Source organism: Pongo pygmaeus, chromosome 10 (genome assembly GCF_028885625.2).
Source record: "Pongo pygmaeus isolate AG05252 chromosome 10, NHGRI_mPonPyg2-v2.0_pri, whole genome shotgun sequence".
NCBI classification, from domain to species: domain Eukaryota; kingdom Metazoa; phylum Chordata; class Mammalia; order Primates; family Hominidae; genus Pongo; species Pongo pygmaeus.
This window is the reverse complement of record NC_072383.2, coordinates 55344670-55370039: the sequence shown is the minus strand read 5'-3', so window position 1 is coordinate 55370039 and position 25370 is coordinate 55344670. Positions and strand designations below refer to the sequence as shown.

Sequence of the window (25370 nt, the reverse complement as noted above, 5' to 3'; positions counted from 1 at the left end):
CTGAAAGGCAATTTGGAAATAGCCTCACATTTTTAAATGCATATGCTTTATGACCTCCACTTCGAAAAATTTATCCTGTAGACATACTGCACATATGCAAAAAATATTTATACAAGGTCATTCAACTGTTTGTAATAGCAGATGATTAGAACAATCCTTAATGTCCACCAACAGAGGCCTGGTTAAATAATGGCCTGTCCCTACAACAAATTATACAGTTGAATGAGAGCTCATGTGCGGTGTAATCCAAGCCCTTTGGGAGGTCAAGGCTAGAGGATCCTTGAGGCCAGGAGTTGGAGACCAGCCTGGGTAACATAGGGAGACCCTGTCTCTACAAAAATTAAAAAAAAATAGCCAGGCGTGGTGGCATGGGCCTTGTGGTCCCAGCTACTCAGCAGGCTGAGGCAGGATGATGGCCTGAGCCTCGAAGGTGGAGGTTGCAGTGAGCCATGATTGCACCACTGCACTCCAGCCTGAGCAACACAGTGAGACCCTGTCTTGAAAAACAAAACAAAACAAAACCAAAAAAGAATGAGATAAATCTTTATGTGCTGATAAGGAAGGGTCTCCAAGACTCAGTATTTTGTTTTGGGTTTTTTGTTTGTTTGTTTTGCTTTTTGTTTTTTGAGACAAGAGTCTTGCTCTGTCGCCCAAGCTGGAGTGCAGTGGCTCCATCTCAGCTCACTGCAACCTCCGCCTCCTGGGCTCAAGCAGTTCTGCCTCAGCCTCCAGAGTAGCTGGGATTACAGGCGCCTGCCACCATACCCGGCTAATTTATGTATTTTTAGTAGAGATGGGGTTTTGCCATGTTGACCAGGCTGGTCTCGAACTCCTGACCTCAGGTGATCCACCCGCCTTGGCCTCCCAATGCTAAGATTACAGGCGTAAGCCACCGCACCTGGCCTAATTTTTGTATTTTTAGTAGAGACGAGGTTCACCATGTTGGCCAGGATGGTCTCCATCTCCTGACCTCATGATCCGCCCGCCTCGGCCTCTCAAAGTGCTGGGATTACAGGTGTGAGCCACTGCGCCCAGCGGAATTTTTGTATTTTTAGTAGAGCTGGAGTTTCACCATGTTGGCCAGGCTGGTCTGGAACTCCTGACCTCAAGTGATTCTCCCGCCTCGGCCTCAAAGTGCTTAGATTACAGGCATGAGCCACCACACCCAGGCTGTTTTTGTTTTTAAAGGTGCAGAATGGACGTATAATACGCTACCATTTGTGTAAAAAAAGGTATGCATGTATATATGTATTTGCTTATAAATGTATAGTAAGTTTTTGGAAAGATCCACAAGAAGTTGCCTTCTGAAAGGGGAACTGTGTGGCTGGAAAAGAGGTGTGAGAAGGAGAAGGAAACAATATAAACCTTTTCATATCCTTTGCATTTTGTCACATGTGCAGGTAAGACATTCGAAAGTTAAATTGAAAATTGTAAAATATAGCCAGGCATGGTGGTACATGCCTATAATCCTAGCTACTCAGGAAGCTGAGGTGGCAGGATTGCTTGAACCCGGGAGGCAGAAGTTGCAGTGAGCCGAGATCACACCACTGCACACTCCAGCCTGACTCCATCTCAAAAAAAAAACAAAAAAATTGTAAAATAATAAAGTTACGTAAAAATATTTAACAATGGCAAAATAGTAATAATATTTTGTTTGAGAAAAAAGGTTACAAAACAATATATAGTTTATGATATAATCTTATTAAAATTAACATATGTATATATGCAGAAAAAACACTGGAAAAATACATCAAATTATTATTAATAACAGTGCTTTTTTGGGGTGGTAAGATATTGGGTGATTTTTAGCTTCTTCGGTGTCCTTTCCTTTGTCTTTAACTTTGTTAACAATTAAAATGTATTAGTGTTGTAATTACTTTATTTTTAATATTAAAGAAAAATCTACCTTAATTTTGAATTGTAATTAATTCTTGAATTGTAATCTACCTCAATGTTTCTCCCACCCAGTGGCCAAGAAACAGAAACAAGCAAAATATGTCTATCTCAAGCCAATGCCTCTCATCTTTTTTTTTTTTAATTTCCTTTTTCCTTTATTATGTGACATAAGACTTATTGACTTCATATCAGCATTTAAGTATGTTAACTTTATATAATAGCATTTGGGTTGGGGATTGGTGCATTTCCGGTTGTACGAAGGATAGTTGTATTATATTAGGTGCGTAATTATGACCTTATTATTGTCCTTATTTGAAGATTTGTATGGCCTCAGGAGATGCGTATGGGTTCAAGTTGATGAGGGGTGGAATTGTGATGGTTAATACTGAGTGTCAACTTGATTGGACTGAATGATGCAAAGTATATTGATCCTGGGTGTGTCTGTGAGGGTGTTGCCAAAGGATATTAACATGAGTCAGTGGACTGGGAAAGGCAGATCCACCCTTAATCTCGGTGGGCATCATTTAATCAACTGCCAGTGCAGCCAGAATATAAAACAGGCAGAAAAATGTGAAAAGATGAGACTGGCTTTCTCATCTCTTTCCCACCAACAATCTCTATCCATGCTTCATGAAGCCAGGCACCCAGCCAAAGGGGATTAAATGTAACTCTCAAGCCAATCTTGTCCCTCCCCTCCCCCCACAAACACATGGGCACCAACACGCCAACCACCCCATCCCAGCCCCCACACACACTCCCTCAAAACATTCCCAGTTACAGGATTCTAGAAGGCTCCACAGACGCATTAAAATGGAGAGCGCTCTCCAAATGCTGAAGCCAATTATAGCCCCTTTTCATCAGGAACCCCTTTACCTCAGTCTAGGCTGGGAAGAAAGAAAAGAGCAGAGAGGGAAGAAGGAAGAGATTCTCAGATCTGTGAATCTAAAAGATACCCAAGAGCAGGCTGGGCGCGGTGGCTCACACCTGTAATCCCAGCACTTTGGGAGGCCGAGGCGGGCAGATCACGAGGTCAGGAGATCGAGACCATCCTGGCTAACACGGTGAAACCCCGTCTCCACTAAAAACACACAAAATTAGCCGGGCGTGGTGGCAGGTGCCTGTAGTCCCAGCTGCTCGGGAGGCTGAGCCAGGAGAATGGCGTGAACCCAGAAGGCGGAGTTTCCAGTGAGCCGAGATCGCACCACTGCACTCTAGCCTGGGTGACAGAGCGAGACTCCGTCTCAAAAAAAAAAAAAAAAAAAAAAAAAAAAGATACCGAAGAGCTAAAAATTGGTGCATTTAGTAATCTCCTGAGCAGGGAAAGCCATGTGACGTGAGATATGATTTCAGGAGTTCTGGGAAGGCCTGCTACCTACTTCTCTATTCTTGGCTGGGCTCTAAAATTCCAAGCCTGGCTCTTTATTTCTTTAAGTTTTTTTATTCCTTTTAAAATGTAAATTTCTTTTTTATTTTTTTCTTTCTTTTTTTTTTTTTTGAGATGGAGTTTCACTCTTTTGCCCAGGCTGGAGTGCAGCGGCATGATCTTGGCTCACTGCAACCTTCGCCTCCCAGGTTCAAGCGATTCTCCTGCCTCAGCCTTCCGAGTAGCTGGGATTACAGGCGCCCGCCACCACGCCCGGCTAATTTTTGTATTTTCAGTACAGACAGGGTTTCACCATGTTGGCCATGCTGGTGTCCAACTCCTGACCTCGTTATCCGCCCGCCTCCGTCTCCCAAAGTGCTGAGATTATAGGCGTGAGCCACCGTGCCCAGCCAATTTCTTTTTTTAATTTTTATTTATTTATTTATTTTTGAGACAGAGTCTTGCTCTGTTGCCCAGGCTGGAGTGCAGTGGCAAGATCTCGGCTTACTGCAACCTCTGCCTCCCAGGTTCAAGCAATTCTCCTGCATCAGCCTCCTGAGTAGCTGGGACTACAGGCAGCCGCCACCACGCCCAGCTAAGTTTTGTACATTTGTTTTAATTTTCTATTGATTATACTCAGGATGAATTAATTTTGCCTGATTTTTTTTTAATTACTGCTCCTTGTACAGCAGGGCTAGCCCATGGGCAGTGTGCCCAGAGAAAAGTGATCTTTTCATGAAAATAACTAGACCAGTGGTCTTCCACTTTTCCTGCCCATAGACATGGGAAGCACCACCATTACTTACAGCTCTCATAACACACAATTACTATGAATCAGACTGTAGTATGTTGTGAGAGGTTTCTTATCAGAATCTGGGGGAGTATATAGATAGTTAGCAAAAGCCATATCTGATGTTATTCTCCCCTGCCTCTGCCCAGGCCACTCCGTGGGCGATGGATCACAACCTTGATCCAGATTTTCTTGAAGGCAGGGATTCCCTTTAAATCCCCAACACCAAACACAGTCCCTGGCCTATAGGATTCTAACGTAGTTTGGATGTTTGTCCCCTCCAAATCTCATGTTGACATTTGATCCCCATTGTTGGAGGTGAGGCATGGTGGGAAGTGCTTGGCTCAAGGAGGTAAATCCCTGATGAGTGGCTTGGTGCCTTCCCCATGGTAATGAGTGAGTTCTCGCTTTATGAGTTCATGTGAGAGCTGGCTGTTAAAAAGAGCTTGGCACCTCTTGCTCTCCCTCTTTTTCCCTGTCTCGCCATGTGATTCCTGCTCCTTCTTTGCCTCCCACCATGATTGGAAGCTTCCTGAGGCCCTCACCAGAGCAGATGCTGGTGCCATGCTTCTTGTACAGCCTGCAGAACTGTTAGCCAAATATACCTCTTTTCTTTATAAATTACCCAGCCTGGGGTATTCCTTTATAGCAACATATAGAGGACTATGACAGATGCTCTTCATAAATACTTGTTGACTAAACATAGATTATTGACAAGGAAGGGAGCAAGAAGATACTTGGGATCTGGAGGTTTGGATGAAACAATTAGTAAAAAGGAAAAGTGTTACCCACTTCCCAATTTTGTCAAAGCTAGCTTGTGGGGAGATAGCATATAAAATAGTGATAATATCTAACTTTTATTGAGGGTTTACTGTGTGCCTGCCATGTTACAAAGCAGTTTATACGCATTATCTCATTTAATGTTCACAGTAATCCTAGGACATAGATACTATTATTATTACCCCTTTATAGATGATGAAACAGGCTCAAAGAGGTCAGGTAGCTTCCCCACAGTCACATGGCTGAGAAATGGTAGAGCACAGTTTCAAATTCAGGCAATCTGATTCCAGACCCACACTGCAAAGTGATCCAAGAACTGAAATGCCAACACTGTGTCAGAGCCTTATCAAGGCTTTTCCTTCCCCTACTCCATAACCCCCCTCCTCACATTTGGGCATTTTTCCAAGTATTTCCAGACAGAACTAAAGCCTTTCACCACTCCCTTTTTCCAACCTCAATCCCATTTTCAGAATTATGTAATTCTGCCATCCACCCTCTCTACCTCCAGGTAATCGAAGACTCTGTGAGTTGTTAATGAGAAATAGTCACAGAGTCCCTCCTCCTCTTAGAAATGTCCCCGAGATCCAATCTCTCTCCCACCCCCAGCAGTCTAAGTGCTCCTTATAGCCTTCTCTGAAGGGCCTCTCTTCAGAGTCCCACAGTCCAGGGTTCTTTGTTCTCCTTTAATCACACTCCGAGCCTCCCTGGTGTCTCCTCTTCCATTTGTGTATCCCAGCACCTTTCTGTACTTTTCTATCATGTGTGCTGACTAAAGCTAATTGGGGCTGAGGGTTTAAGATCAGGGGTCCAAAGATGACCAACCTGTTCAACCCTCTGTAAAGCACTTGGTATAAGCTGAACTTCAAGTGCCAGGCCTGATTTCCATAGTGACACCCGTGGGGATTGTTGCCATGGTAATGCTGGAGAGACACTGGCCTCAGTGAACGTTACTTCTTGTCTCCATTTTTCTTTATGAGACTCCCCCAAAGCAAAGGAGAGCCCTGCTCCCCACTTCAGATATCAAATCCCAGGCCACCCCAAACAACACTGATTCTGCTCCAATAACCCTGCAGGTCCCAACCTAGCTTTGCCAAGTGAGGTGCACAATGGTCCTAGTTTCTTGCATTAAGAACCCACTTAACCATTGGGAGACCTGAGGGAGGTAGCTGTGTACACTTGAATGAAGGGGAAAGAGAAAGAGTGTGTGTGTGTACGTACGTGTTTCTTCACTGTCATCCCTCCCACATCTAGTACAGATGCAGCAGCCCAGACAGCAGGCATTGGGACACTGCTGAGAAAGACCAAGGAAGAGGAAGACAGATGGGTCTGGCGAAAAAGTCACACTGGATTCTGAGTGTGCAAAAGCAAAACAAGATGGGCACCACACATAGACGGTGACCCAGACACCCTTCTGCTATGACTCAGGCCATTAACTTTGGCTAAGCCCCATCCCCCAGGTTCCTGGAAGAAGTCAGAGGAGTAGGGGAGAAAAAAGGCACACAGAGCTGTCTCTCTAGCTTATTCTCCTACCCTCTAACAAGCAGAACAAAGCCCACAAACAGAAGGGACTCTGAAGCTCAGCGCTAGCCGCAGTGCTGCAGAGGCGAAGGGGAGAGCAGTCACAGGAAGGAGTAGGGGCTGCATTGGGAAAGATTCTCTCTCCCACCTTCACTCTTTCCGCACCTTCCCAGACATCCTGAAGTAGCCTCCCCCATTAATTCCTAAGCCAGCTCCCGACCTGGTAGGCTCCAGAAAGAGCTAGAGGAGAAAAGAGAAAAAGGAGTAGGAGTTTCCTTCCCTTGTTGGGACCCTCAAGGGTCTCCTAAAAATCATGTCTCCTGTAGCCCTCATTCCCTAAATGATGAATGAATATTAAGTCTGAAAAAGCAAACTCCAAGGATGTTGCCTAAGACAAAATGGCCCCCCGTAAGCATTTATCTTCAAGTGAGAGATTGACAGGGAGGGCTAGGGTGAGGGAAGATATGAGCAAGACAAAGGTACAGCCCTACAGATATCAGGCAAAACAGACAAGGAAGATCCAGCTGTGGAGCTGAGATGGAATCTGAATTGGCAGGGGGCCTGGGGCTTCTTTTCATCTTTCCTCCTTGCCCACCTCCCACTGTGTGTCTCTCCTGTTTAGCTGGGCTAACAACAGATCGACACCACACCCCTCTTACCAACATCACCCCCTGCCCCATCCCACTATACCAGGATGGCCCAGAGAGCCTAAAGGAGTTGGTTCAGTCTTACTGGAAAAACCTTCCAGAGCAAGGAAATTGGGCCTAAAAGTTTTGCCCCCCATCATCACCCCCCTCCTGTTTCCCAGCCTTTATGTCTCAGGGGGATCTTAAGCTCCAACTCTCACAACTAATGCTGGCTATCCAGGACACTCTGAGAGGCGTCCTCCAGAGTTGATCCAGGAGTTGTTTTGTGGTTGTTTTGTTTTGTTTTTAGCCCAGCCAGACTGAACAGACTGCAGGGCCAGCGAGGTCCCTGAAGCAAAAAGAAACAGAGGCCCTCTCCATGTGGCAAATACATACACACACACACACACACACACACACACACACAGAGAGAGACAAAAGCATCCATTTGAGTTAACAGTGTGGGTAAGGGTGCAAGGTGGTGACAGACTGGGGCCCTTGGGGACCGGTAAGCAGGTCTCCCCCAAAGCATGTTTATTCAAAGTCCCATTCTCACTGACTCAGAAGGCCCAGGCTTCCTCCCCTTCTTTCCTTCATTTCTTTAACAAGCGTGTGTCCAGGTGCTCTGTGCCAAGCACTGTGGATAAAGATACATAAGAAGCACCTCTGACCTTGACTGCCCTCGTACATGCCCCTCCCTCCTCAAGCTAGTTTTTGTTTCCTGGCTCAGCACCCCTCAAGCCCTACAGGACTCGACCCCAGATCTTTTCTCCCCACACACAGCCTGAGGTCCCTACCAACCTCAGGGGGAGTGGGCAAGGCCTAGAATTTCCCTTTGGGCCATTACAGATAAAGGTGCAGAACAGAAACCTGGGTAGGCAATGTGATAGGAAGAGATGGGAAGTTTGCAGTCACAGATTTAGGTTCAGATCCATGGATGAGTAGCATGACCTTGAGAAAGTTATTCAAGTTCTTTGGGCCTCAATTTCTGCATCTGTAAAATGGAAATATTGATACTACTTCCGAATGTTGTTTTGGGGGTTAAATAATATACATAGAGTAACAGGCCCACTGCTAATATTAGTTCCCTTAAGATATCCTCCTTGGGTAGGGCTGTCATGATGAGGTAGAGCTGGATGGCTACTTTCTATTGGATCCTCAAGAGAAAGGATGAATAAGCAAGTACTTACTAGGATCTCAGGGTTTGGGCATTTTTCTTTAGGGGGGTCAGTTGGGGAATCTGAAACCCTCTTCCTACTGTACCTGGGACCAAAAGGCAGATCTGACCTTAGGATTCCAGAGGCTCCCCCCAAGATTGGGTGTGGCATCAATTATTTCTTTCCCAGTAAACCCTGCATCAGACCTACTCCCCACAACACACACACACAAATCCAGGCTATAACTACTTTAGGGAATGATGGAAGGTTTGGTCTTAGAGCCCACTTCCATCCACACTCTACAGAGACCCTGGACTGCTCACCTCCCATCTAGTCCATCCAAAAGTCTTCCGCCTTAACCTTCCGGGAGGTGGGGGTAGAGATCTGAGCCAATAACAAAGGGAAGATGCGCTTTCTCTTGGGGAGCGGGTGGTGGAGAAGGGGAAAACATCAGAAAAACATGGGACTGGTTCTAACGGGTGGAGACGCTGCAGAGAGCAGCAAAGGGGAGCTGGATCTCCCGAAGGTAGGAAAGCAGCCCCCTGCCACTCTGCAGAGACTCGGCCGCTGGCCTGGCCAGGCCACACCCAGCCATCCTGATGCAGGGGAGAGGAGGGGCTGCGGGGAAAAGGATGAAGGATGAGCGGCGGGGAGGGGGAGCAGAGGGACCGGCAGAGACTAAGGCTCTGCGGAGGGCGGGGAGATTCAGCCACCTGCCCCCTCCCCGAATTCCATCCTGGGCGACACTCACCCCAATAACGACGCTGTCGTCCCCTTGGAAAATGGGGATGAACTTGTCTCCCCGCAGAATCTCAGCCTGGTTCAGGGGCCGGAATCGGCAGAGCACCTTGATGCTACATTCGTTGTTGGTCTCCGCCATGGTGGTAGCCGGCGTGGGGCTGGGAATCTTCTTGAGCTGCAGGGGTGGTGTGTGCTCCAGAGGAGAGGGCTCTCAGCGGAGGCCGAGGCGGAGGACAGGTGCTCAGTCTCTGGGGGCAGAGTTGAGGGCGCCCGGGCGAAGCCTGGGGAGCAGGGCCAGGGCGCGCTGTCTCTCTCCTGCGGCAGCTGGATGCGGGCGACCTGGGCGTCTGGTCCTCTCGGGCTCTCTGCCTCTCCGCCCCTCGCGCTGCAGCGCCGCGCTGCGGGCCTGGGCGGGGCCGCGATGGAGGAGCGGGGGCGGGGCTCCCTCCACTGGGGACGCTGGCTCGACGTCGACCCCCGAAGGGTGGGACTTCACCGTTCCTCTCCTCCCTCCCCCACCCCTAACGTTCGGAGATAACCTTGCCCTCGACCCTTCCCCATCCAACTCACTGCATCGCACCCCTATACACCCGACCTGTTTGTCCCTCCCTCAGACTCCACCCCCTGGAAGGGATAAGGGGAGTGAGGTGGGCCTGGTCGCCTGTGTAGCGAAAAGGGTCAACAGATCTCCCTCTCCCTTTATTCCAAGGCATTCCCCAACCCGTCATCTCTCCAAACTGGGATCACACTTCTCATTCTCCCCCTACGCCCATCCCATGCCCCACACGCACGGAAGCTGGACTCCCAACCCACTCAGCTTTCTGGGGGGACCCCTGCCTGTACTCCTATGGAGTTGGGTGTCATGGGAGGTTCTGGCTACTCCCTTCCCCTTCCACATCCAAAGGTGCACTATACTGTCTCCCCAACGTACACACCAGGTCCCCAGTTTCAGGGAAGATAAACTCCCATTCTGGGTTATGGGAATTCAAAAGCAGACACAATACTTATTTTTGTGTCCTAGTTTGAGGATGGGAGGAAGATGGGTAGTAAACATTTTTGCAAGAGAAAGGGAGTCAGAAAGCAGTGAAGGAGGGGCAATGATGGGGATGGGTAAGGCCAGAGAGACTTTGAAGTCTAAGGCAACGCCAGCATTTGGGTTTCAGGCAAATTCAGGTACCTACGGGAGTGTGTGTTTCCTGTCTCAGTAACCATTGGAGGATAGAGTCCCAATACTTCAGCCCCCTTCCCTGGCCAAAAAAAAAGGTGTGGGGGAAGAAAAACGAAAGAAATGCCAAGCCCAGAGATTCCTTGTCCTTCCTTCCTTTGGGTCAGACTCCTGCTGCAGCCCCTGGAAAGAACCACCAAGAAGCTGGCCAAATTGATTTTTCACCACATCACAGACCTCTGCTGGCCAACAGAGAGTTGGACTGCAGGAGTTGAGGTTCTAGGCAAAGGGGAAGGGCAGGGTGGATGGGAGAAGGAGGAGGAAAGGAAAGTTCTGCTCAGCAATTTTCTGGTGAGTGGTTAAGGTCACTTAAGACACTATGGGACAAAAGTAAGAGGCTGATAGCCTGACCAGACAAGACCTAACTATTCAGAACTCGGGGGGTTTCCCACATTGGGGCTACACCTCTAACCTACCTTGAATCTTAAGGGAACTGAAAGAAAAGAGTGCAACATAAGGAATGGGACAGGAAAGCTGTAGGACTATGGAGAAAGGGATAGAGGCTTGGGGAGGAGCCAGGAGAAAGAAAGACAATGAGTTCCGAACTCAGGAACTCTCTAGTCAGTTGGTTTGGCACAATTTCTAAGTGTTGCAGCATCCTGCAAACTCAGGAAACATCCTGGGAAACATCCCATCCTTGGGTCCCCAGGGGCTCCAAGGTGGCATCTTTAGTAAAGGGGTTTCAAAATGCCAGTCCATGGAGGGTCACTGGTCAGAGACAAAAGTTCACTGAGTATGCCCTCACCTCCAAAAGAACAATGGTGTGTATTTTTTTTTAATATAAAGCTGGATTTGATAAGTTTCAAAGGACTATCTTTTATTCTGAGTGTGTCCTTCTTGCTTTTCTACCAAGTAATGATGGTGATAGTAAATAATAGGTTTTCTATTTGTAATATACTTACTTGATAAAATAAAAAGGCAAATCTTCAAGGTTTGTAGTTGTTTCAATTTTATTGAACGATGAAATTTAAAAGTCTGAGAACGGAAGGTAAGGTTGGTGAATAGGTACAAAAAATTAGAAAGTATAATAAGACCTACTATTTGATAGCACAATAGGGTGACTATAGTCAAGAATAACTCAATTGTACATTTTAAAATAACTTAAAGGGTGTAATTGGATTATTTGTAACTTAAAGGATAAATGCTTGAGAGGATGGATACCCTCTTCTCCATGATGTGCTTATTTCACGTTGCATGCCTGTATCAAAATATCTCATGTGTCCCATAAATACATACACCTACTGTGTACCCACAAAATTGAAAAAATTGAAAAATAAATAAAAGTCTGAGAACTATTAACGAAGTGGTTAAGAGCCCAGAGAGTGTTCAGACAGACATGGAGACACCACTTACCTATTTATGAACTTCCGATAGGATTGCCAGATTTGAAAAACAAAAAACAAAAACAGGATGCCCAGTTAAATATGAATTTCAGATACATAATTTTTGGGGGGTTAGTATACCCATACACATTCACACACACCACACACCACACACACACACCTACTTATTATCTGAAATTCAAATTATCTGAAAGCCCTTGAGAAGATTGCCTAACTTTTTCATTCCTAACATACACTAAGCGTTTACTAAATTGCACTTCTTGTTTTTATTTTGTTTTTATAATACACAGTATCAAGCAAACTTCTTGTTTTTGAAACCCCGGCTGTGTCACAATATGACTAGCTGTATGATTTAATCTAGTCATTTTATTCCTGGGAGCCCAAAACAGGAATTATAAATGTTCTTTCACTGACTTGCTGTAAAAGTGAGAGAAAAGGCTGTATGAAATAGCTCCCCAAGGTTCGTTCCTCTCCTCCCTCCCCCACCCCTAACGTTCGGAGATAACCTTGCCCTCGACCCTTCCCCATACAACTCACTGCATCGCACCCCTATACACCCGACCTGTTTGTCCCTCCCTCAGACTCCACCCCCTGGGAGGGATAAGGGGAGTGAGGTGGGCCTGTCGCCTGTGTCGCTCGCCGCCCAAGCTCCCGTACACCAAAACTACACATCCCACAATCCTAGGCGGCGTCCCCTGGCCATTACCTCATTCCCTGGCCTCGTTCTCCCCAATCCTGGCCTCTCCAGGGGTGTGACAGCAGGGCTGTTCTCGCGACTTTTGCTTTACCCTTCTGCTGTGCTACTGCTGTCGCGAGACTTCCTGCTCATCTGCCGCTCCCTTTGCCGCCGCCTTAGCCCGGGACCCGAACCCAGCATCTCCCCTACCCGAACACCGGCCCCGGCTCCACCGAGGCCCCGGTCCCCCAGCCCCGTCTCGCCGCCGCCATGGCGGACCCTAAATACGCCGACCTTCCCGGCATTGTGAGTACAGGGCCGGCTCCGGCTCCCCAGGACCGCGCCCCCGACCTCCCAAGGACCCCCAACAGAAACCAGCCCGCGACCCCTCCCGCCTGCAGCCCATCCTCCGCCCAAGGGCTCCCGCCGCTCGTTCTCCGATCGGCCTCGGCACCCCCCGAACTCTTCTGACCCGACTGGGCAGGGCCGCCGGACGGCGCACCAGGCCCACTTTCCGGCAGTCGCCGGTGGCTCGGCCCAGAAATCGACTCCGGGTACTGACTGCTTGTGCCTGAGTGTTTCCACCATCCGTGTCAACGCCTTCCATGTCCCCCCCCAAATCTCTCCATAAGACCCCATCGCTACCCCAGACACACACACCAGACCACTTAGCGATGGCCTTCATCCTGCCAAAGAAGAGGTTCTGAAATCTGGCAGAACCCTCTTGTGCCAGATAAGGAGCTCTATCCTTGGGGGAACCTGTGCCCTCCCCCACCCCCCACTCCCATGACAATCCTGGCGTGTACCTTCCTTTTGTGCTGCCCTGCCTGCTTCTCAAGGTGAGGGTTGGGACACAGGACCTTGAGTACTAAGGACCTGAGTCACTCTCAATCCTTGTGCCAGGATAGTGGTGTACGGGGCCTAATTGGAGGATAGCCTTCACCTTCTTCGGCAATAGTGATTGCCAAGGACTGCCCGCCTCTAGATTTAGGGTAACATCGTTGCTATCACTTACACTCACCGTTTACTGTCAGGTCCCAATTGTCTCCGCTGTCATCCCTACCCCTTGAGACATGGGAACTGACATACTGTTGACTCACGGGACAGGTGGAGGAGAAAGGACAGAACCCTGGCATCGCACCCTGCCTTCTCCGTTAGCTTATTCAAATGGAGTGGGGTAAGGGGTGTTGTTGGATGCTGGGTAGTGAGGTTGGGTGGTCACTGCTTCTACTTGCAGGCCAGGAATGAGCCAGATGTTTATGAAACCAGCGACCTACCTGAGGATGATCAAGCGGAGTTTGATGCGGTAAGAATGTGTGTTGCCACAGACTCCTCCGGACTCTGACCTTTTTCCCCTAGACAGGTCCTTCCCTTTCTCTGGGGAGCTACAGCAATAAGCGGGTATGCCAACCCCAGCCTGGGTGGTATATAGGTTGCAGGGCTTGCAAAGACCTTGCTGGGCTTGCAGGCACCAATGAGCAATGGCAGGAGGGAGAGTCAAGTCAGTGGAATTACAGCTAACAACATCTGTTTGCAAAGCCCTGATTCCTGGGCCTTTTAAATAAAATTGAAATATCTCAAAACAGGTATGGGGCTAGTGACTTAGGCCCCTGGGTTCTAACCCATAGAAATGAATCATGAAGCCTGGGCACTTGTAATAAACTGCTACCAAGAACTAGACTTTGAAATATAGAGAAATACTTTTTCAATATGAATATCCAGTATCCATTGGGCAAGGAATTAAGAAAGTGATTCCAAGATTTTAGAGCAAAACAAATTTGAGGAAGAATGTAAATATTTCATGTCAGCGGAGGTGAGACTGTGGTTGCATTTTTAGATCGGAGAACTCTGAGGATGGAGTAATTAGGTATGGACACATTTTAACTGTGAGGGGAAACATTTAGTATGGTTTATTGAGTGTGTTCGTTCTGTGGTTTTTTTTGTGCAATGCAGAGGAAGAAATGTCTCTGCCCCCAATGAGCCCCAGACTAATGGGGAATTAGGATACATATAGGAAACATATAGAAGGGAAAAAGAAATTGAGTGAATGGAAATCAACAGTAAAAACTCTATTTAAGTGCCAAGGGGTGTGTTTATAGGATGTGTTTTAGGTTCTATTATTTCTGAAGAGAGCTGGGCTGGGATCACATTGATGATGTGAGTTCTCAGTAAAGGTGTGTCCAAGAGTCATTGCAATATGCAGGCTCAGTATGTTTGTCTGTAAGTCCTGTGGCTATGTCTGTGGGGCTGGTTAGTTCTGGGGAATGCTGACTGCTGGCTTACAATGTATGGCTTGGCGTACTCACTTATTTCTTATTTGACTCCCCCATGTGGAAGTGGTTCTTACATTGTGGGAAACACCTTCTCTGTCCCTTCTCCCAGTGGTGTGTTCCTTGTGGCTTCTGTATTTGCTGGCATGCCAATCTATCCCCCAAGCTTGAGTATCTTGGAGATAATGCAGATGATGTTGTTGCTCAAGGACCTGGGTGTGCACCTGTCACTCCAAGAGGCATCTTACAGGAAGCTGCCTCTGTCCTCACAGAATAGGAGTGTGTACAATCGGTTCTCTGTATTTATGGGTTCCAAACCCATGGATTCAACCAACCACAAATGGAAAATATTTTTTAAAAATAAAAAATAGGCCTAGTGCGGTGGTTCATGCCTGTAATCCCAGCACTTTGGGAGGCTGAGGCAGGCAAATCACTTGAGGTTAGGAGTTCAAGACCCCGTCTCTACTAAAAAATATAAAAATTAGCAAGGCATGGTGGCGAGCACTTTAGTCCCAGCTACTAGGGAGGCTGAGGCAGGAGAATTGCTTGAACCTGGGAGGTGGAGGTTGCAGTGAGCTGAGATTGCGCCACTGCACCCCAGCCTGGGTGACAGAGCAAGACTCCATCTCAAAAAAAAAACCAGTACAACAATAAAAAAAATACAAAATTTAAAAACACAATATAACAACTATTTACATAGCATTTACATTGTACTAGGTATTTTAAGTAATCTAGAGATGATTCAAAGTATACAGGAGGATGTAGATAGGTTATATGTAGATACCGTGCCAATTTATATAGAAGATGGGAACATATGCAGATTTTGGTATCAAGGGAGGTCCTGGAACCAGTCTCCTGCAGTTGCCAAGAGACAGCTGTATGCTGAGAACTTTACTGCACTACCACAGTTCAGACTGTTCAACTTAGGCCTAGGCTTCTGCCCTTCATGGTGAGATAATGAATAGAACTCAGTCCTTTTGTTGCTGTGATACAAACAGGTAGTTTCACAGTAATCCCCTTTCTAAACAAAAAAATATATATTGTCATTCCCTTTTGAAGATACTGGGATATCTCTTAATAAAAAGGAGATGACACCCATTCCAGGTGTGGAAGAACCTGACTATGCAGCTCTGATTGGCTATTTCTCCCTCAGAGCCTGAACAGCCTATTTTAGTAGCATCTAGTGGGGTGGCTGATGAGGAGAGGATACTGTGAGTGTTCATTTCCTTTGGCACGTTGCCCAGGGTGCCAATATAGAAGTGCATATGAGCTGAATGGCAAATACAAGAAGAGTTGAATTGTTTCTGTCACCTAAGGCTCAGCTAAGTGACTCTCTGTCACTAGGGAGGAATGGGGTGGGCAGACCTTCAGCCGCTTCAGGAGCCCTAAGAGCCAAGATGTTTCCTGATGTCAGCTAATGTCTCTGGCCCCCGCATGTCCCTATGGGGCTTGCAGCTTTTGGGAAGTCAGCTGAGTAATGGCTCTGCCGCTGCTTTTAATACTGACGTAAATATGCAATTTGAGGAGCAGTGAATTGTATGCTTAGATAATCTAGAAATGTCATGTCCATGAGGCCTGGGATCTCACCAGCAGCCTGTCTGTTTCCTGCCTACCTGCCCAAGACCTAGTACAAGTGACAGTGCACGTGACCTGTCTTGTGGCTGAACCATGAGATTTTCAGTCACCTTCTTTTTTTTTTTTTTTTTTTTTTTTTGGAGACGGAGTCTCGCTCGGTCGCCCAGGCTGGAGTGCAGTGGCATGATCTTGGCTCACTGCAAGCTCCACCTCCCAGGTTCACGCCATTCTCCTGCCTCAGCCTCCTGAGTAGCTGGGACTGTAGGCGTCCACCACCACACCCGGCTAATTTTCTTGTATTTTTAATAGAGATGGGGTTTCACTGTGTTAGCCAGGATGGTCTCGATCTCCTGACCTCGTGATCCGCCTGTCTTGGCCTCCCAAAGTCCTGGGATTACAGACGTGAGCCACCGTGCCCAGCCTCAGTCACCTTCTTAACCCCTGACAACAGCATTCTCCGCCTTAATCTTCAGATTATTTTCAACTTTAATTTTATCAGTTTTTAAAGTAGGTAATATATGCACAGGGAACAGGGGATTCAAGGCTAAGTAGTGAAAAATCTGCCTCCCACCTCTGCCTACCACCACTCAGTTCTCTTCCCTAGAGACAACCAATATGGACAGACTCTTGTGGAACATTTCAGGGGGTCTCCAGATTCCTTTTTGGTTTTTGAGACAGTCTCACTCTTTCCCCCAGGCTGGAGTGCAGTGGCACAATCTTATCTCACTGCAACCTTTGCCTCCCCGGTTCAAGCAATTCTCCTGCCTCAGCCTCCCAAGTAACTGGAATTACAGGCATGTGCCACCACACCTGGCTAATTTTCTGTATTTTTAGTAGAGATGGGGTTTCACCATGTTGGCCAGGTTGGTCTTGAACTCCTGCCCTCGAGTGATCCACCCATCTTGGCCTCCCAAAGTGCTGGGATTACAGGCGTGAGCTACCACGCCAGCCGGGTCTCCAGATTTCTGTCTAAAGGAATAGTCAAGTTGTGTCGACCCTCACTGCTCCATAACTTTCTTCCTGTGATTCCTCCACTGTGGAAGAAATTGGGCTACTAAAGGAAAAATGTCCTCAAATATCCTTTAAAGATTTAAATTGCTAATTTAACTTAAACATAAACATTTTCCGATTCCCATAGTGGGGAGGATGGGGGAGGAAAGCATAAAAATTTAAATTTTGCTACAGATGATTGTGAATTTTTTTTTTTTTTTTTTTTTTTTTGAGATGGAGTTTCACTCTTTTTGCCCAGGCTGGAGTGCAGTGGCGTGATCTCAGCTCACTGCAACCTCCACCTCCCGAGTTCAAGAGATTCTCCTGCCTCAGCCTCCCGAGTAGCTGGAATTACAGGTGTCCATCACCACACCCGGCTAATTTTTTGTATTTTTAGTAGAGACAGGGTTTCACCGTGTTGGCTAGGCTGGTCTCGAACCCCTGACCTCAGGTGATCCACTCACCTAGGCCTCCCAGAGTGCTGGGATTACAAGCATGAGCCACCATGCCTGGCCAATCCTGATTTTTCTACTACCCCTTTAAAACAATTTTAGCAGGAAGTAAAATCTTCTAAAACAGGAATGGACCAGGAAAGTGCACGGGCTGTAGCCCTTTCCTCCTCAATCTGGGAAGATCTCTTTGCACTTCAGACACTCCCAGGTTAATTGGGGCAATAGGCTTGCTTGGAGATTTTTCTTAAAATGTTTGGAAAACTAATTCCCAAATAGAATTCCACCCACACACACACTGCCACCCTAACCCCCGGGCCCACAGCCTGCCTTGGGTCAGTGAGGCTTTCTGCTCATGGCTTTTGAACTGCTGAAATAAGGGAAGTAAATTAAGAAAAACCTCATTAGAAACAATTTAGCTTCTCTCTTTATGGCATAACTACCCCCAGTAAAAGGGGAAAAAATGACCTAGCCATAGTTTGATGGGGCCCTGGCAGAGGCTTCATTTCTCCAAAAGGTAGATATTACTGGACACTCCTGAGATGAGAAACAGTACTTCCTTACAGTTTAGAAGATCCTGGAGTATGCTTGATTGTGTTCATTGACTGTTGGCGCACTTGAACTTACCTGAGTTTTTCCTAATGCTTCCCCCGTCCTCCCTCCTCACCACCTTGCCTGGACACTAGTTTGCACAAGTAAGACCATTCAATGCTTCTTCTCTGCATGTTTTTTTCATCTGCCATCTCGCATGCAATGCTCTGCCACTGTGCTATTGTTGTAGCTAATCGTTTTAAATTCCAGTGAGTCCCTGGCTGGGTGACTGAGGGGCCTGCTGGCCTTATGTTTAAAGATCATTAATCAAGGGTTAGAAACAGCTATGATCCATGAATCATTGTCTCTTCCCCTTGTGAGGTCTGCAGAGTAAAACTGTCCAGTGGAGGATGGGATAGAAGCATGGAGGCTATAAATGCTTTTGAACATGAGGCATTTAGGGGCTGGAGTTAGAAGGCAGTTTCCTTTCTCCTCCTCAGACTAAGATCAAATGAAGATTTTTTTATGGAACGACTTTTAGCTATTCTAGACAAGGATAGAGAACAAAAGGGATGACAGCCACAGTCCTCAGTTCTTGGCTGTATGTGGATTATCTCTGGGAAAAACTCATTTTAATATTCCCCTATGCTAGGTCTTTAGAGAAATGTAAATGGGATGAAAAGGAGGTTTATATGCAATTGTAAGATAATAACTTGGATTATTTGTGCTTTTGTGAGTCTTTCTGTTTCTGCACCCCTCCTTTTGAAATGGATGGATGGTCAGCAATATATTGATCCATCCCGGACAGTTTTACTCTACAGCTCTGTCCATCTTCCTTGTCATCATGGTTTTGAAGTCCCCTGGCTGCAGTGTTGGTGTACAGCCTGAATAGGCTCAGAGAGTAGCAGTGGCCACTTTCCCTGTCTGATTTAGAACCTCAGGTCTTGCCCTCTGAGGCACAGCCACTTAGCCAAACAGCCCTGGGGGGTCTGGGAGTCCATTAGTGAAAGAGACTGGGAGTCACGTACTAGGTAAGCTGGCACCCGGGGCCAGGGCACTTGAAATCTTCCAATCAAGGTGACTAGTACTACTCCAGGTTATGCAGGAATCATGCCTAAAATCTCATCATCCTTCAACCCACCCATAGGACAGATCTGGAGGTGGTATATACTATCTGCAAACTAATATACCACTTTTCTTTTTCTTTGATTTTCTGTCCTCCCTATTCTGCCCAATCCACATGGTTTGAACTTGAGCTTATGGCCCATTGTCTTCTTTCTCTCCTTGAGTTTCTCCCAAGCTGGTTTTAGCTTGGTGGGACAAATCAGAGAAAGGTATAGTGTGTGTACATCTCCTTTGTGTTTGCATGTTTGCACTTATGGGTGCTTACACCCACTCTATGCAGAGACATCCCAGCCTCGACCACAGGACCTGGAGCCACCTCTACCCTGAGCTGAAAGAGGAATAATCTTTTTTTTTTTTTTTTTTGAGACAGTCTCACTCTGTCACCCAGGCTGGAGTGCAGTGGCATGATCTCAGCTCACTGCAACCTCTGCCTCCCGGGTTCAACTGCAACCTCCACCTCCCAGGTTCAAATGATTCTCCTGCCTCAGCCTCCTGAGTAGCTGGGATTACAGGCGCCCACCACCATGCCTGGCTAATTTTGTATTTTTAGTAGAGATGGGGTTTCACCATGGTGGCCAGGCTGGTCTCGAACTCCTGACCTCAAGTGATCCACCTGCCTCGCCCTCCCAAAGTGCTGGAATTACAGATGTGAGACACCGTGCCTGGCAGAAAGAGGAATCTTGGCTGGGACCTTAGCATCGTCTAGGGAACAGAGAGGTTGTGGGTCAGAGGTATCTGGATGAAATCTTGGTGAAAAGAAGCACTTGTTTTTAATCCCACCATGGTTTTTCATATGCACACAACCATCCTCAACCTTCCACACCTCCATCTGCCCATCAGCAGAGCTCCTAGAAAGGCAGGGCATACCACTGGATATCCCCTCCTGGCAGTTCTAAACCAGCCTTGCCTGGAAGTGGGAGCCTTACCTATGTGGCCCAGACTCAAATAAGGCCTCTTGGAAATACTCTCACCCTTCCCCTTTGTCTACCCTCCAACCCCTGTGAATCTTGTGAACAGAGGGTTGAAGAAACATGTTCTGCACATGTGCTGGTAGCTGTGAATCTTGGTGTCCCCTGGACCCTCTGTGCAAGAACATCATGGCAGAATTGCTCTGGATCCCTCAGAGCTGCAGGGTGAGTTACCAGCCACTCAAGGTGGAAGCAAACACGCCAGGCTGCGCAAGGGACCAGGAGCAGCCTTGCCTCTTCCCTTGCAGGAGGAAATGAGAACAGGGCTATACTTAGGTACTTCATCATTCCTTAAACTCACCATCTGTACCTGATGTATTTTGTTTTGTCTCTCCTAAAGTCATATCAGACTTCCTACCTGATCACTCTCATTGTGACTGATTCTGTCATCCAAATGTCTAATTTTTCACAGCTAGAGAAACTAAGAGATAGGAAGACAAGGGCCATGAACTAAGAAGGGGAACTCCTCTCCTGAGAATTATTGACCCTCTATCAGCTACAAGTCTAAGAATCTCTAACTTCTGCTTCATCTTCTACCATTTCTAATAGCTTCCCCGCCACCTCAGCCTTCTCTCCCCAGTTTCTTATTCCATGCCACTGGCTTATAATATCTAACTCCTAGTTTTCAGATGATCCTAAACTGCTGCTGTTAATGGCAAAGCTTCATGACATCCTCACCACCAGAGGGAAAAGAGTCTCATGCTCTTCTTTCTCTTGGGGTATATGGTGACCCCAGCTGAAATTTCTTGGCCCCTAAATTTCGCTAGGCTCCCCTGGGGCCCTGTGGTGCAGTGTGTTGGAAGACTGTCATGTAGTGCATGTGACAATTTGCTAATAACAATTTTGTCTTTTTTTTCCCTCCCTCATCCCCATTCCCCCACTCCCTTTCCTTTTAACTCTTTTGATTTTCTCACCTCTGGGGAAACCACAAGGAGCTGGTAAGAAGCCTGACCTTTCATCTGCTTTTTAATGGGGTGTGCTATGATGAGCAGTTGTTTCTCTGTCCTTTAGACTCTACTAAATCTTTCATTCCTCTATTCAGTCCCACACCCAGCCTTTTCCTATCTCACAAGTCACTGTAATTATACTGCCCCCAACACATGCCCCAGATCTTCAAGACACTGCTGGAGTAGGTGCTACTGGAGGACTAGAGTGTGCTCCCGGGCCACAGCCTTGGAGAGGCTCCAGAGGATGCCAGCGCCAGGTAGCCCAACTGGCCCAGGACACTCTCCCACAGCAGAAATGAAAATGCTCTCTGTCCCTGTGACTGTCCGGAACCTCTGAGACTCACCGTCTATGTGTTGACCCTCTTTTACTCCCCACTTTCCCTACTTAGGAACGTAAATAAGAAAGTAGGTTCCCATCTGCATAGTGCCCGCCCGTAATAAGGGCTTAACAAATGGTAGCTATGATTAATTTTTTTCCTGGGTCTGTAGGTTATGCCTCCCATTCCTCTTTTTTAAGAGGATTAAACAAAAGAGGATGGGTGGGATTGGCCTGGATTGGGGCTTTCACAGGGAGAAGTGGCATATTCCTGAGTATGAACTTCAGAGAAGGTGGTTGTCTATCCTTAGCCTGAGCCCTTCTCAGTTGATAAGAGGCCAGAGATCACACAGCTATTAGATGGGTGGGTGTTCTGGCCTTAACATTTCAGAACAGGTTAAAGAGATAATCATTTGGAATTCAAATGTCTCTTCCCCCGGGCACTTGCATATGGGACACTGAGTCCTTTTGTTTTCCCTCCATCTATAGCTCTTACCCCTCTGCCCAGTAATTCCCTGAGGAAGAGGTAAAGATCAAAGTTGATGCTTTGTCCTTTCCCCCCTTCTTCCCTTATTTTTAAAGCTGCCACCCACGCTGATGCCTGCTCTAATAGCAGAGCAGAGATGAAGGAAGGAGCTTCCTTCTATCTGCTTTTCTTTCTCAATGATGTCCCATCATGTCCCCCTCATACCTTCTCCCCACATACCTACACACAGGCAGAGGTTCTCAGTCCTGGCTGTAGGTTAGAATCACCTGGATATCTGGCCCTACCCCAGAATAATTCATTAGAATCTCTAGAACTGGGCCCAGGCCTTTTTTTTTTTTTTTCTTTTCTCTCTCTCTTTTTCTTTTTTTGAGACAGGGTCTCACTCTGTTGCGCAGGCTGGAGTGCAGTGGCATGATCTCAGCTCACTGCAGCCTCCACCTGCCAGGCTCAAGTGACCCTTCCACCTCAGCCTCCTGAGTAGCTGGGACCACAGGCACGTGCCACAATACCCAGCTATTTTATATTTTTTGTAGAGATGGGGTTTCCCTATGTTGCCCAGGCTGGTCTTGAACTCCTGAGATCTACCCGCCTTGGCCGAACTTTGGGAGGCCGAGGCGGGTGGATCATTTGGATCCTAATTCCAAGTGATCCACCCACCTCGGCCTCCCAAAGTGCTGGGACTACAGACAGGCTTGAGCCACCATTGCCCGACTGTCTGTTTAAAAAAAAAAAAAAATTCTAAGTGATTCTAACATGCAGCCTGGGGTGAGAACCATTGTTCTAGGTGAAAGAAGGAAGGCTCATTTTGCCTTCCTCCCATAGAAGGTGGAGATGTCATCCCCAACAGAAAAGGACTCCTGGGTCTCCCTCCTACTTCCATCAGTACTCTGTTGGGAGCTGTCAGGCTTCTGACAATTGAAAAAGGGACATGCAGTCAGGAGTGCTTGGTGCAGTCTTGGTGTTGTCACTGGAATCTGAACAGCATGTAGATATCTAGTAAGGAGGGAACCTCTCTGCTTCAGTGTCTAGGGTGAAGTCTCTTTCACCGCCTACTTGTGTCCCCTGTTTTTGGAAGAGCTTCAGTGCTTAAAGCATAGCAGAGGAGTCAGGGAGAAAAATCAGGTGCTACAGCATCTCCGAAGAGATGCTGGGTTATCTCCGTTTCAGAGCTTACATGTGGCTCTTGCCCATGGATACTCTTGGCAAGCAGATATTGCCTATGTTTGTTGCTTCTAAGATGTCCCATAAAGATAATCCAGTAAGCCCTTGCCCCTTCTCCCTGTCCCTGAATTCGCTGGCCTCATGGCAGCCTGGAAATCAGGCTTCTGGTCAGGCCCTCTGTCGGCCTTCTTTTTGTGCTAAGAGCTTGTGTCTTACCTTCAACAGGTTTAAAGTCCTAATATTCACACTCAGGGTTAGTGGCCTGATTATCTGCCTTCCCTCCTCTTTCCTTCTAGCAAGGATGGGAGGTTAGCATTAAAATGGACTTGCTCAGCGGGCAAGATTTACTTTTGGGAGGGGGAGGTTAAAAGAGTTCAGGTTGGTTTCTTGCCTTGAGTGCATGGTGTGTGCCAGACAACTGGGAGGGGTAGCGTGGGGGGATGGGAAGGCTTATGTACAGAGAGGGTGGGGAGGTTATGCTCCCTCTGCTCCCAGTTGAATGAGGGTGTTAATATTTATACAACTGAGGCTCCAAATTTACCAGGAAGCTTCAGTTTCCTAGGTTAAGCCTGGGTAGGCACCTTGGAATAGAGCCACCCTTCTTTCCCCTTGGACAAGTAGGGCCCAGTCACCTAATAGTTTGGGGATTTTGTGGGGTAGAGTAAGTTCTAGAGTGGGAATGAGTGTGTCCCTGGCCTAAACTACCTGTTCTTGCAGGAGGAGCTGACAAGCACAAGTGTGGAACACATCATTGTCAATCCTAATGCTGCCTATGACAAGTTCAAAGACAAGAGAGTGGGGACAAAGGGACTTGGTGAGCCTGGGCTGGAAGTTGGGTAGGGGGGAAGACTGGAGGATAAGCATGAGAAGTGGTTTCCTGTCCTAAGGTCTTAGTGAGTTGTGCTTGGGGGAAGGGGTCCCTCATGGAGATCTTTTATGGAAGCCCTCATAGTCACCTGAGACCATGACTGCCTTGGGCCTACATCAGGCCCTCAGTTCCATCTTCTTTTCTTGGCAGATTTCTCAGATCGTATTGGAAAAACCAAGAGGACAGGATATGAATCTGGAGAATATGAGATGGTTTGTTGTGTGTCTGTGTGTTGATGGGAATGATGTAGTGACCCTATCTAGCAGACATGTAGTAGGGAGATCAAGGGATACAGGCAGGATTCTGTTCCTCCTGTGTTCCTGAGGAAGCAGCAGGATGCAGCCAGGGAAACTCTGCCCTACTGCTGTTTGTTCTGGAGAGCCTCCAGCCCTCTAGCTGTCCTCAGTTCTTTGGTACTAGGGTGTTGTGGATTCTCAATTGGATATGATACCTTTATGACTTAGGCCCAGGGTGTGGATGAATTCTTGAGGCTCCCTATATTGAGACATATAACATTACCCTCTGTGCTTGCTCTCTAGCTTGGAGAGGGTCTGGGAGTGAAGGAGACACCCCAGCAAAAGTACCAGCGCCTGCTGCATGAGGTCCAAGAGCTAACCACTGAAGTTGAAAAAATCAAGGTAACTACAAACTCTCTTCTCCCTTCTCTGCTGTGACTTACACAGTAGAGGAAGACCTCAAGCAAGAAGAGAAAGATTCCCTGCCTGGCCGGGTGTGGTGGCTCACGCCTATAATCCTACCACTTTGGGAGGCCGAGGCGGGCGGATCACCTGAGGTCAGGAGTTCAAGACCAGACAGGCCAACATGATGAAACCCCATCTGTATTAAAAAAATACAAAAAATTAGCCAGGTGTGGTGGCGCATGCCTGTAATCCCAGCTACTCGGGTGGCTAAGGCAGGAGAATTGCTTGAACTCGGAGGCGGAGGTTGCAGTGAGCCGAGATCATGCCACTGCACTCCAACCTGGGCGACAGAGCGAGACTCCATCTCAAAAAAACGAAAGAAAGATTCCTTAAGCTCCTGGATAAAGGGGCTAAGGTTTCCAGAGTTTACAAATACGCATCCATCTGTATGCAGTGCTCCATACAGGTGGGCAGTCTGTCATGCTCAAAACCATCCCAGTGACCTCCAGCTACAACTACCTTTAAAGGGCTTGACCTATTTTTTTGCTTCTTGATTCATTCTTGCCATCCCCCAATTTCTACCTTTTTTCATACTAGACGACAGTGAAGGAGTCAGCCACAGAGGAGAAGCTGACCCCTGTGGTGCTAGCTAAACAGCTGGCAGCCCTGAAGCAGCAGCTGGTTGCTTCCCACCTGGAGAAGCTTCTGGGACCAGATGCTGCAATCAACCTTACCGACCCCGATGGCGCCCTGGCTAAGTGGGTACCCTACTTTGTTGAAAAATCATTGCTGATTGGGGTTGTGGGTGGACTCAGCCAGCTACTGACAGGGGTGCTAAGTGGCAGAGAAGTGGCTTAGATGTTTCTTAATGCTGATTATGAGGCAAAAGTGAGGGAGAGTGACTGGCCCTCCTCCTTCCAGTCATGA

General features: G+C 47.4%; 2 protein-coding genes across 2 annotated transcripts in view; one reads left to right on the top strand and one right to left on the bottom strand.

Moving 5' to 3' along the window:
• The window catches only part of KIF5A (kinesin family member 5A), a 37227-nt gene extending 27965 nt beyond the window's left edge, over nucleotides 1–9262 (bottom strand). The window contains exon 1 of the mRNA XM_054445730.1: nucleotides 8882–9262. Coding sequence (XP_054301705.1) covers nucleotides 8882–9010 — 129 coding nt within the window. The 5' untranslated portion in view covers nucleotides 9011–9262. The remainder of the gene's footprint in view (nucleotides 1–8881) is intronic.
• Nucleotides 9263–11965: 2703 nt separating this feature from the next.
• Nucleotides 11966–25370, top strand: part of DCTN2 (dynactin subunit 2) — a 17245-nt gene continuing 3840 nt past the window's right edge. The window contains exons 1-6 of the mRNA XM_054445724.2: nucleotides 11966–12421; nucleotides 13353–13421; nucleotides 23652–23748; nucleotides 23953–24014; nucleotides 24342–24440; nucleotides 25041–25201. Of these exons, the coding sequence (XP_054301699.1) occupies nucleotides 12386–12421; nucleotides 13353–13421; nucleotides 23652–23748; nucleotides 23953–24014; nucleotides 24342–24440; nucleotides 25041–25201 (524 nt within the window). The 5' untranslated portion in view covers nucleotides 11966–12385. The remainder of the gene's footprint in view (nucleotides 12422–13352; nucleotides 13422–23651; nucleotides 23749–23952; nucleotides 24015–24341; nucleotides 24441–25040; nucleotides 25202–25370) is intronic.